The sequence below is a fragment of the Cebidichthys violaceus genome, unplaced genomic scaffold (genome assembly GCF_023349555.1).
Source record: "Cebidichthys violaceus isolate CVI_PGR_0920_01 unplaced genomic scaffold, fCebVio1.0.p SCAF_3, whole genome shotgun sequence".
NCBI lineage: Eukaryota > Metazoa > Chordata > Actinopteri > Perciformes > Stichaeidae > Cebidichthys > Cebidichthys violaceus.
The window spans coordinates 7626785-7638858 of NW_027176483.1; the positions used below are offsets into that span (position 1 = coordinate 7626785).

The 12074-nt window shown below is 41.1% G+C and overlaps 2 protein-coding genes across 2 annotated transcripts; one reads left to right on the plus strand and one right to left on the minus strand.

Annotated features, from left to right (window-relative positions):
- Positions 1-10: 10 nt before the first annotated feature.
- Positions 11-6752, plus strand: LOC137881949 (centrosome-associated protein CEP250). The gene is made up of 19 exons (XM_068724173.1): positions 11-67; positions 598-692; positions 777-888; positions 988-1113; positions 1268-1381; positions 1478-1582; positions 1679-1831; positions 1920-2149; positions 2250-2514; positions 2687-2762; positions 2890-2935; positions 3039-3108; positions 3689-3746; positions 3839-3921; positions 4002-4088; positions 4332-4454; positions 4556-4708; positions 5598-5658; positions 5999-6752. Exons 1-19 carry the CDS (start codon positions 11-13, stop codon positions 6196-6198), a joined length of 2214 nt encoding a protein of 737 aa, XP_068580274.1. The 3' UTR covers positions 6199-6752.
- Positions 6753-7134: 382 nt separating this feature from the next.
- On the minus strand, positions 7135-10605 carry syt18b (synaptotagmin XVIIIb). The gene is made up of 5 exons (XM_068724174.1): positions 10461-10605; positions 9168-10186; positions 8601-8757; positions 7376-7567; positions 7135-7283 (listed from the first exon to the last, which is right to left on the minus strand). The coding sequence occupies exons 1-5, from the start codon at positions 10603-10605 to the stop codon at positions 7135-7137; spliced, it is 1662 nt and encodes a 553-aa protein (XP_068580275.1).
- Positions 10606-12074: the final 1469 nt, after the last annotated feature.

Here is a 12074-nt window from a genome sequence, read left to right on the forward strand (position 1 = left end):
AGACCTCAGCATGGTGTGGTATGGCAACTGTCTCTGGGACAGAGTTCCTGTCCAAAGTCAGCACGAGGTGAGGGGGAGATATATTAAGTTTTTAAGTGACAGAGTCACAGTAATATTAATTTCCAAGCAAGGGTGGTGTCAGAAGTTATTGCTGATAAAGTGAATGTATTCCAGCACATCTGGGAGCGCCGGTGGCTTCAGACAGAATGACCCAAGTCTGAGGAAGTGGCAGTCATTGTCCCATCTGAAGCCTGAGGGTGCTACACAAACCTTTCCTCCATATCCACGGGCTGAATTAAGGGCTGCCCGAGGTGAAAGCAGCTTTAGACAAGCAGAAGGGGTGCAATGGCTGCAGAATGCTCATGAGCGTTTAGACACTCAGCTGGACCGGCTGAGGACCAGAAATTCACAGCTGAGCCACAGCATAACTACTGCACAACTACTTGACATGAAACATAAGGTAAGTTTAGAAAAAAGTAATTTAAAATGTCTATGTAAACAAATTATATAATCTATTCTATGATGAAAAGAGGTTTGCTTAGTGTTTCATCTGACCACAGCATCGGGTTCTTTTTGCATTGATGTGTTTCACAACAGCTGTCAGAAACGATTGGTGCACTTGAGCAGCAGAAAGAGGCAGCTAAATTATCCCAGTTTGAAAAGGGACGGAAACGCGGAGAGCTTCATGAAAAGTAAGTGCCGCAAAAGACATGGATTGGAGAATTTTAAACACTTAAGAAAATACTGAAAGTCCTTCTGCAAAATTCACTCACAAGGGTCCTACAGCTGGAGAAGGACCTCATGCAAATGAGATGTACTTTGAAGGGAGGAAGCAGTGATCAACCAACCGAAACAATACCAATGAGTCAAGAAGACTTTAACAGACAGGTGTGTAAGCTTCATGTTTAAGAAAATAGATCTATGTTCTAAATAATGTATTATTCTTCATGTTTGTTTGCCAAACACTGCTTTTGCATTTAAATTCAGGAGAGGCAGAAGGTTGACACAGAGCTGTGCAAGCTGAGAGCGGCTCTGAGAGATGCTGAGGCGAGGGCAAAGACACAAGAAGAAGAACAAAACCAGGTACTCCAGAAACTCCAGACTTCTACAGAGGTCAGTTTAAAAATATATAAGGGAAATTCTTAATTTACTGTTGATTCTCTTTCAACAAAATCACAAAGTTACACTGCAGTTGTCTGTTGTACATACAGCCATTTTTGTTTTGTTCCATACCTACATCTCTGTGGTTTTGTTTCTGTGTACTTAGACACAGAGGATGCTGTTGAATCAAATAGAGGAGATGAATCAAAGAAGACAGAATCACTCTGAAGTGCAAGAACAGCTGAGTGAAGCGAACAACAAGATCAGTCAAGCGTGCCTGGTCAGTTTCCTGTCTCTGACTCAGTATTACCTTATCCTACAGGTGCATTTAAAATGTTGTAATTACATCTTGGAAATGGTCTTTCAATCTTCTCAGGATAAAGCCATCTTGTCGACTCAAGTGCTTAAGCTGGAGGATAATGTAAAGGAACTGAAGGCCAAGCTGACAGGGGCTCTGTCTGACAAAGATCACTTGATCCAGGTATCTTATATATAATCTTCAACTACAACATCTGACGCATCTAAGATCAAAATATAATGTATTGGCATCATCACTAGCTTATTTTTGCACGTGTAGGAGAAAGCAGATCTGCACCAGAGGGCCCATGTCCTGGAGTTGCAGCTGCAGACAGCCCAACAAAGTTCAGAGGGTTGTCACTCTGAGCCTCAAAACAACAAACCGGATCAGGAAACTGTAATGATGAAGGAAGAAAACAAGGCTCTCAGAGAGGTTAAAAGCGTGAAGTGGACATATTTTTGTTGAATTTCACTTTTTCTGAATTCTTTATGAAATGATCCCGGTTGTGTCTTTACGCCAGGCAAATGAAAAGCTGACATGTGAGCTGGAAATGATTAAGCAGGAACTGAAAACATCACAGTCTCAGCTACAGGAGGTAACGGCAGAAAGGGTCACCAGCTCCAAACAGATCACAGCTGTGGAGGCAGAACGATTTCAGCTGATCAGAGAAAAAGAAGCACTGTTGAGTAAAATGAATGAAGGTGGACATGATGAGTTAAAGAAGATGAAAGAAAAGTGCCACCAGCTTAGGTGAGATGTTGAACAAGCACTATTCTTCAATATTTGAAGAAAAACAAATTATAATATAGTAAAATTACCTTGTCTTTTTTTAAACTGAAAAATTATCCAGGGAATCTGTGAGCGTTTTGGAATTAGAGAAACAGAAACTGCAGGATCGGTGCCAGTGTTTGGAGGCTGAGGTCCTAGAGAAGAGGGAGAAGCTACAACTGCAAGAGGAAGAACATCGGAAACAAGATGCAGTGAGAGTCCAGAGCACCGAGGAACTAAAAGCTGCGGCCTCACACTGGGCAGAGAAATGGCAAAAGGTGGCTTTGACACTGCAGTCCACACAGGAGGAGCTAAAAGAACTCAAAAGGAACAACTCCAGGAATAAAGTAAGACCATCCCTTAAAAATAACTTTATTCTACATCAGTTCATTTAGACGCATCTACATTCAAAAATAAAATAAATCTACTTTCAGCTCCAAGCAGAAGCTATACATCTGGCAAATGGAGTTATTTAACAATATGTTTTTTTAACAGAAGGAATCTGACTCACTCCTACAGACTGAGCTTGATGCATGCAAACGAGAGCTGGAGAGGAGCAGGAGTCAGGCTCTGATTCACAGATATAAAGTTAAAGGTAAATGCACTTCTTTCTTAGCAGTCTGTGGCGCCTGCAAATATTCTCAACAAGATTACTCTCAGAATATGTATTTTTATTCTTAACCACAAGGGGGTGTTAAAGTGCTGTGACCTTGTATTTGCAGGCGATGTAGCTTTAGTACAAACTGAGGACACAGAAACACAGACAGTGTGAGTGGATTTTGATGAGATTTTCATTTTCAAAATGCACCATAAGCAAAATACTCAAACTGAAATTCTGTGATCTTTCTCTTTATCGTTTGCGCTACATCAGCTTATCACAATCCTCTTTGTTATGGGAGCCGCCATCAGACTCCCACGGCAGCCAAAACAAAGCCCCACAGGTAACAAGATGTTCCTCTCTCTCTGAACTGAATTTGAACCTAATAATAATCTGTGTGTGTGTGTGTGTGTGTGTGTGTGTGTGTGTGTGTGTGTGTGTGTGTGTGTGTGTGAGAGGGGGGTATTTTTATGTAAACATGTATATGGAGTAAATATTTTGTGTATGGAGTACTGACAGTTAACGTTAATCATTAATAGGTATGTATACAAAGCAGTGAGGTCCAAAGGCTGAAGCAAAAACTTTCAGAAAGAGAGAAACAACTGAGGGGAAAGTAAGCCTTCTTTGAAATAATTGCCGAGTGATTAGACTCGGAGGTGAATGTGGACATGTTTTCATTGTTGCTGTTATAGGGAAGATGCTTTGAAGCGTCTAGAAAGGCTGAGAGAGATGGGGAAAAATGTAATTCTCAAAGTACAGTTGCTATATACCCAAAACATGCAATCTCATCGATTTATGAATCAAATTCAACATAGATCTGTGCTTAACCAACTGTGACTCAGCAGGTATATTGAATGTGGGATTAACCAGCACATCTATTCTTTCTTCATTATGTTGCTTTCCCATGAACACTCATGAAAAAGGCCCCTGAAGATGATCAAGATGGCTCAACCACTGACTCACTGAGGGCCCAGCTGGAAGGTTTGACCCAACTTTAAAAAAACAACTAAAGATAATGTGTTGATTTTCCTCACTGGCTCAGCTCTGAAGCTTCTTCCTCCACATGTTTTCAGAGAGCAGGAGGGGGACGAACAAGCGGCAGGAGGAGGAAACACTGGCAGTCCAGAAGCTTCAAACACTGGGGCAACTTTACCCGGTAACGTTTGTAAAAACAACACCTCTAAAGATGGCCTGCTTTACTGGTGATGAACATAATAGAATACTCCTCATCTACAGGTTAAAGACAAGAAAGTATCTGTTGAAGGCAGGAAGGATAAAATGAATGTAGAGACGGACCAGCAGAGGAGGATGGTCACTGAGCAGGTACATATTGATACCAACATGATTTCAGGTTTTCTTTTTAAACAACGGCTCTATGGATGGTAATGTCCTCATATTCATATCCTCATATTGGCATTGTCACTGTGAGCACATTCATATAGCTGGCATTAGCATTTAGCTCAAAGCACAGTTGTGCCTGAGTATAGTCCTGTAGAGCTTCTAGAGTTGTTTTATACCTGTTGTAAATGCCTCGGAGGAATATACTGTATCGTATAATGTGTGTAGTTAAAGAGTCTGTTTAAGGGGCAAGAAAGAAAGGAGGGGCGACAAGTTCACAACAGATCAGCAGCAGGTCAGACTGGAGCCTCCTCACCTCAAGACTGGTCCCAAACATCTAAAGTTGTAAGGGTAAGGAACCTCTCAGCACCGACACATACTGATATAGATAAAAAAGATTTCACTATTTTGTGAATCTGTGCTGAAAGATCTTGTTTTTCTTTTTCATTCAGAATCCAGGGGACTGGAGGATCTGGCAGCAGAGCTCTGGTTTGATGCCAGTGTTTGAGGAGGACGAGGAGGGCAGTGACTGGCCAACAGGGGAGGAGGGAAAGCCGGAAGAAGAGGCTCCTGCTGAGGAAAACTTCCACAACCACAGCCAACAGGTTGTAAGGGCTTAAAATGGTACCAAGTGGAATGGTTACCTAGTCGAAACTCCAAAAACAAACAGTCGAAACAGGCTTTATATGCCACAACTAAATGACTAAAACATAAACATTAAAACCTCCAGCCACCACACAACCTCAAAAGACCATCTACAGTATATTTGCCTGTCTGAGTGTTTCATAAGTAACGTATTAGCAACTGCAACTGATGCAAATTAATATCATTGATGGCATAATCGCGGCACACAGATTATATCACAAAATTAGCAGACCTACCCGCATATTCCTTCATTACACACACGGATGTGCACTAATCCCAGCTTCTGCTTTAATTAAAGAGCAAACAGCACACAGGGAGGGGTGTCAGCCTGGCTGCATAACTACTTAAACTCTATGTAAAACGTAGTTCAGCTATAATCTCACATATGACTCTTTCTACTCTAAATAATCAGATTTAAAGATGAGGAGTGAACCGGTCAGCTGGAACATCTGACTCAATGATAAGAGGATAGAAAAGAGTTACAGTATGTCACTGTCTTGTATATGAGAACAGACATGAGAACAAGTCAGTAACATCCAGACAACATGATAAACTCTGTATCAAAGCCGTTCAAAAGTCTTAACGGTATTTAGTGCTGATAAAAAATGAATGGCAAATACTACAGACTGTGCGACAAAAGATCAAGGTCTAAATGTTAAACAGCAAGTTGCGCTTTACAATAAAACGATGTTGCCCTCTTTTGCACTTCTGTTTTAGCTGCTATTTGAAAAGGAGATGTGACAAAAATCTACTATAAAAAGCATTCATTAAAAAATAGAGAATACATCTGTCTTATCACACAGTATAAACATGAAACGAGAGGTTTGAAACCGTTCTCTCCTCTGCCAGATGTCATCTTTGAGTGCAGAAATCTGCAATCTGAAGGCAAAAAATGAGAATCTGCTGCAAGGTGACGTTAAACATGAATCAGTGTAATAATCATTAGTGTAGACCTGTGCTGTGATCTGTGCCGTGTTTATGGTTTGGAGCCTTTGAGAAAACCGTGGGAGTCATGTCTTTTTCTCAGACAGGGACATATCCACAAATACATAAGTGGACTAAATCATATGGAACACATTGTTAAACGAACTAACAAGCTACTTTATTGGTGGATAAGTCCCCGATCTTAAATCATTTCTGTTCTGCTTTCCGTGGCCTTCTAACTTCTGCATGTGTAAATACAAAATTGATGTGACATTTTGAAGTATTAATCTTTGTATAATTATTTCCCCCCATTTTTCCTGATTTAGCCACACTAACGTGCAAACAACCAATTCAGGACTGCCCTCCTACTGCAAAGAAGCTATCAGACAAGTCTCGTCACTTTTCAGATGAGATTGACCTGCAGCAGAAAAGACCACCATCCCTCTATCCTGACGGAATATTCCTGGCTGAGTTTGTAGATATATGGAGCCCTGATGAAGATGAAGAGGAGGGAAAGGACAAATGATGTGTTTTGTTAAGACTCCTGCATTGGGTAAAAGTTGCTATGTAATATAAAGTGCAATAAAGTCATAGACCAGTGATTACAGGGCGCTGCACCAGCCAACATTTTGCCTTATAACCTTTTACTCAAATGAAATTTAAGAACTTCACTTCAACAATTTAAACTTGGGGGATGCTTTTCCCTCAGATAAAAGTTTGAATAAAAGTCACCAAGCCGTTATAGACAAAAGTGTGTTTATTTATATGATGTGATACAGCAATCATTACAGATGCACATGAGAGTATATATGTATATTTTGGAAAAGGAGGTTGCTCATCAACTATGGGATAAACGGTGTGCTAAACCAAAAATCCAATGAGCATGTTAAAAAAAAAGTGAAACGGTATCACATCCCAGATTTAAAAGAGGACAAAATACTAACATTTCACATCACAATAGAAACATGCCTATTCCTATTGTATTGTGAGCATCATGTGATGTTAGAATTTGAAGTACATGTGTGTTTTACGTGTTCAAATTAATGACAAAGTGTATTTTAGTTACAGAGACTGAATACTGGAGTGACTCTTCAGGATTTATAAATAAAGATCAGTTTAATTGTCTTGTTTTTTCTTTGTTCAGAGACCAAATATTTAATAGATCACCAAAATTGTAAAAGATGCATTAAAAACATTCTGTTTTACAAATATATTACATATATTATTACAAATTATGAACTTACATTTACAAAGGTCATTTTGTGCACTTACAGTACATTTCCATACACAGGTTGATATATTGAAATAAGGCCATTGTCAAGAGTTTCCACATATCCACCGATTGGAATTGTCAGTAAACGCATCATTTGATACACAAAGTGTACACTTCATGGCAAAGGTGACATATAATATCTTACTTTGTTAATACAGTGCATCAGGTCCACTGGTCATGAAATAGTTATTACAACACACCTGTCTGATCTTTTAGAGCCTCGGGTTGTACAGTGTGCCAGCGTGCCTGCTCCACCTGAAGGCTGCACATGTCTCTCCAGTGAGCACGTCCTGCATCTGCACCCTCAGCTCCGATTAGGACTCGACCAAGAATTTTACCTTCTGAAGGGACCTGAATTTGAGCAGGAATGTGAAATGTGCAGGGTTACATTACAAATAAATGTAGTTATCAACAGAAATGCATTTCATACTGTGATTGTGAGCTCCCAAAGCAATCTTTACCTGCACGATTATGAACTCGAGCATGAGGGGCAGCTGACTGATGTCTCCTGGAGGCAGGTCAAAAAGGACAGACATATTCCACACAGTACGGGACCCTCCTTTAGTTTCTCTGCTGCTGATCACAACTCCTTTATGATGCAGATTGGTTACCACCTGGTATTCTGTGCACAGGTATACAAACATGATGAAATCTAATGTAGAATAAACAATTAGACATGACTACTAAGATTCAAATGGAAACTTGAAAGAGAAAGTTTCCCACTGTTATAATACAAGTAAACTCAATTTGAAACAGTAAATGGCAGGACAACAGTATATCGTATAATAATAAGATCATAAGTATCAAATTCAAATGTCCTGATTTAAGTCGACATATGAAAAAGCAAAAGAATACCTCTTTGTTAGTTTTAAGTCAAATCTTTTTTTTCTTGCCGTATTATAAGCTGCTGACCTCAGTTGCAGACAAGTACTTTCTAATCCACCAGAGTTTATGCATTAGTTATATAGATCTATAACACACTTATCAAAAATCCCATCACACAAACATGTTTATGCACACTGTCCAGTTGTGAAAAAAATGAAACCAAAGATGTTTTTACTGTCCTCTTCTACTATGAATACACAATAAAGTATGATCATGAAGTAAAGCATGGAGTTAGAATGCATAAAATACATACATTTCCCTGTCTTTATCCATAGAAATGCACTTTGCCCAAACAAATACTTTTTGAATCTGATATAAAACAAAAAGAGATTATCCAAGTCACATTCATGTGACATAATGTCTATGAAACAGATATCATAAAATATAATAGCTCTTTATACAGGACACGTCTGCAATAAAAGTAATGCCTTGACAGGCTAATGCAAACAAAGATTAGATTTGTCAGATCAGAGATCCAGAGGAGATTGAAACATTTTCCCGAGGATTTTGAATAGTGAGGGATTAAACGACAATGTCATTAAAAAAGGGATGATCTCCTGCTGCATTCGAGTTCTGTAAGACATCATTTAATCCCCTAAACATTAAAAGCAAACATAGGGAATTACTTTACCTCTGCCCCCCTGAAAGGCAAAACTTGGTTTTGCCCACGCATGCTTGCATAATGCCTCTATATGCATGATGTCCTTATGGAATCTCCAAATCAAATACACATTTTTTCAAATTCAAGTGACATTAAACGCTGGTTTTACCTGTTGCTGCCAACGTGTGAACGAGGTTGGCTAAGTTATCTGCTCTGAGGACCGTGGCTTTGATGCGATGGGCCAGAATCTGATACTGAAGCAAAATGAAGATTTGTGGAGGACAGCTAAGCCCCGTACACATCAGTGGATCCTGTGATATCAGACTCTGCAGTCAAAGAGCAGAGAAGGAAACCTAAATAAGCAGGAAATGAAGCATGAAGCTTGTAGGGTACAAAAATCACATAAATCACCAAAAGAAAGTGTAATTGTACTGAACACAGAGACCACATAAAAGCAAAACAATATAAAACAAACTATGTCTCCATATGTTCCCCTTTTTGCTTGTTTCAGCAGATATTTTCAACTGGTAACCTTTCAACTGGATTACAAACAACTTGGTTCACACATCTGGTTTTTAAAACAAAGTCATAAAAGTGCTCAAAGGAGGGACCAAAATGGGCCCAGTAACAGATTTTGGCCTTGGGGCCTCCCAACAGGTTAATCTGTCCATTTCTCCATGTATCTTAAAAATAAAGTCAACACCTGCTCACACATTTTAATTCAATACACCAATACCTTTTTTAGCTTCCCCTTGTTTGTGTTAAGCTCTTTTGTGAGGTGAAATGGATGCTCTGGTCTCCAGTCTCTTCCTTCACATTCGGCCTCCAGTTCACCCAGCGTGGTGCCTCTCGCGCAGGGAGTGTCCCGTGTGTATACAGCTATTCTCAGTACACACTTCTGGAGCTCCTTCACAGAGCTCACCTTCAAAAGCAGCACCAGGCTGGGGGTCTCAGGACTGAGGCTGCTTTGGGCAGAGGCCTGTATGGGACAGGGGTACAGAGGCGGAAGACTGCCCAGCACAGACAAATCCTCCAGTCTGTGGAGCATCCCAGTGAGGTTCAGGACAGTGACTGCCAGGGTTTGCTGCTTTGGGGAGAAGGCCATAGTGAAGTGGAGGCAGGGTTTCCGTGATATTGGCATTTGGCAGCTGGCACTGGAGCCATAGCTCAGCAGTGCTAGTGGAATTGGTTCTTCAGGCATAGAAGGAGAAACAGCCCTGGGGCCTGTGAGTCTGCTGTGTTCATCATAACATATTTTATCTCCCATCACCATGCAGCGCCTCTGCAGAGCCTTACATGTTTTGGACAACAGACCCAGTTTGGGAAATGTAGGCAGGGAAGCATGACTGTGATCAATGGGTTTATAAAGGGGTGATGTTGGTGGTGGTGTGCTGAGGCGACGCAGGGAAAAATAAGACTTTGGCTGCTCCTTCTGTTCAGATGCAGCTCTAGCTCGTTTAGAGAATGGCAGAGAGGCAAATTCACGCTCCGAAGGGGCAGGGCTGGTGAAAGTGGAGGGGTACTCCACTATGTCAACATCCAGGTCCTCGTATTGCTGCATGGACGCTGTCGTCACTGCCGAGGGAGGCAGGTTCTGGGCAAAGGTCACAGGTTCAGCAGGCGCTGTTGCTGATGTCACAGGATGTTTGTCTTTTACTGCACAAATCTGACTTGTCCTGCAGCACAGAATACATCCCAGGACCAAACACAGACAAAAGACTATCAGGCCGACCAGGAGAAGAATTTGGAGGTGAACTGTAGACATATAAGAGAATAATATAATCAATCAGATGGCAGCAATTTAGAAACTGTTTACCCGTGATTACATAAACAGAACATATACCATTTTACCCCATTTCCCTGAAAGCATAGACCCAATGTTTCATATCAAAGTACTGTTAAAGGAGTGTTTTAAATCACATGCACATATGCACATTGAAAACAAACACTGCACCAATAACTCTATTAATGTAAATATGCACATGTGCGTATTGTTTTAGACAAAAAAAACATGAACTTAAGACCATACCTTCTAGTTGTTTGGTGAAAAGGACCTGCACCAGAAGCCAGAAGAAGAGTATGACCATGATGCCCTCAATCATACCCTTACAGCAGAAGAGCAGCACAGACTGCCACAGAGGCTGACCTGGGTACTCCTCATCATGGTAAGGCATGGTGCCAACAGTGTGCTGAAGGTTTGTCAGAGCCTATTTCCAAACATCCATAAGTAGAAACCCAGAGGTCCCAGTGGAGAAGATCATTAGTTTGACTTATGAAAACATATTCTGGCTTTCAGTGCTGGAGATTTATCCCCTCATGATTCTGCGTCAGTGAATCAAAGCCATTGTTTGGAAAGCAAAAGTCACAAAGGCACAAAAACATCCATTAAAACAACTTATATATTTTGAATCACACGTTTCAGCTTTGAGTAACAAAATGAGTAGCAAAACCTGCACCCTACATAATAAAAAAAAAATATTTCTCATATAGCTGTCAAGCAATGTTCAGCAGCTGCAGATGTCTTTCCTGGTTCAAAGTTGTAAAAAAAATCATCCTGCTGTCCCTACTTGCATGGAGTATATTCCAGTCTTCATCCCAATACAGTGATCTCTCATCTGTGACTTGACCGGTATTATTCCTCCCAAGCGGGCGGGGGCTGTGGGCGGAGATATCATCTCATAATACCTCTAAATTGTGCCTGAAGCATCTTTTTTCTACAGTGTTCCAGATGCCAATCCAGCAGTATCACTATAGAATAACTATTCCAACGGTAAATCCTGCAACACATGCCCCACCCTCATCCTCTAACCCATGAGCTCTTATCTCCATTAGCATAACCTCTGTCAGATCGGTCCGCTGCAGAGTTCAGGAATTAACTCTCAATATGGACTCTTTCTGTGCTTCCTGTTCCACACACACAATATGTTGATATTTCACATTTTAAACTTAATCTGATGTGAAATACATATTGTGAAAACCACATTTACAAACTTACTTTGTCACCAATGTCACAATTAGGAACACTATTTAAATGATAATTAAAATCCAGGACAGGAATTATTTAAGAAATGAATCTCTTAATTGTTCACCAGTTCAGGTTCTCCATTAAAGATATTAAAGCTACTGCAAGGAACTTTCATTTTGGGTTGATTTTGGTGGTCCTTGTGGACAAAATGGGTAGTGTTTCCAAGCACCAGAATCCCATAAGAAAACCTGTCATTTTACTGCAGCAGGATCTGACAGTCTTCCCCGCTCAGTCCTGGTTCTCCCGTTCCTCCCTTCCCTCCAGTGTGCCCAGCACTACAGCCAAGGCCCCCAACAGCGTGGCGTCGGGATTGGCTCCCAGCGGGGACAGGAGGAGCAGCGAGGTGAAGCTCTGTCCCTGGCTGGAGGGGGAGACGCTGCTGCCGGGCACAGAGCTCTCCTCCTCTTGTTGGAGCTTACGACTGCATGTCGAAGGCGACAGCGAAGCCAGATCTGGGTCTGTCTGCGGTGGGCTGGTCGCTGCTGGAGGCCCCGCCAGAGTCTGAGCTGAAGGAATCCAACCCGGTGGAACTGCCGACTAGCATTAACAATAAATATATAGCCCTGAGGGATTCACAAAGGTAAGATTGACTGTATGTAAAAAAAGAACAGTCTTTCT

What these genes read in the sequence shown, in the direction of transcription:
- LOC137881949 (XM_068724173.1), top strand. Translation starts at nt 11, where the DNA reads ATGGTGTGGTATGGCAACTGTCTCTGGGACAGAGTTCCTGTCCAAAGT. An exon ending in AACTCCAGACTTCTACAGAG is followed by an intron (nt 1,114 to 1,267) that starts GTCAGTTTAAAA and finishes CTGTGTACTTAG; the next exon opens with ACACAGAGGATGCTGTTGAA. An exon ending in AGATCAGTCAAGCGTGCCTG is followed by an intron (nt 1,382 to 1,477) that starts GTCAGTTTCCTG and finishes CAATCTTCTCAG; the next exon opens with GATAAAGCCATCTTGTCGAC.
- syt18b (XM_068724174.1), bottom strand. Translation starts at nt 10,605, where the DNA reads ATGCCTTACCATGATGAGGAGTACCCAGGTCAGCCTCTGTGGCAGTCT. An exon ending in ACAAGGGGAAGCTAAAAAAG is followed by an intron (nt 8,758 to 9,167) that starts GTATTGGTGTAT and finishes CTTTGACTGCAG; the next exon opens with AGTCTGATATCACAGGATCC. An exon ending in TTTGGGAGCTCACAATCACA is followed by an intron (nt 7,284 to 7,375) that starts GTATGAAATGCA and finishes TCCCTTCAGAAG; the next exon opens with GTAAAATTCTTGGTCGAGTC.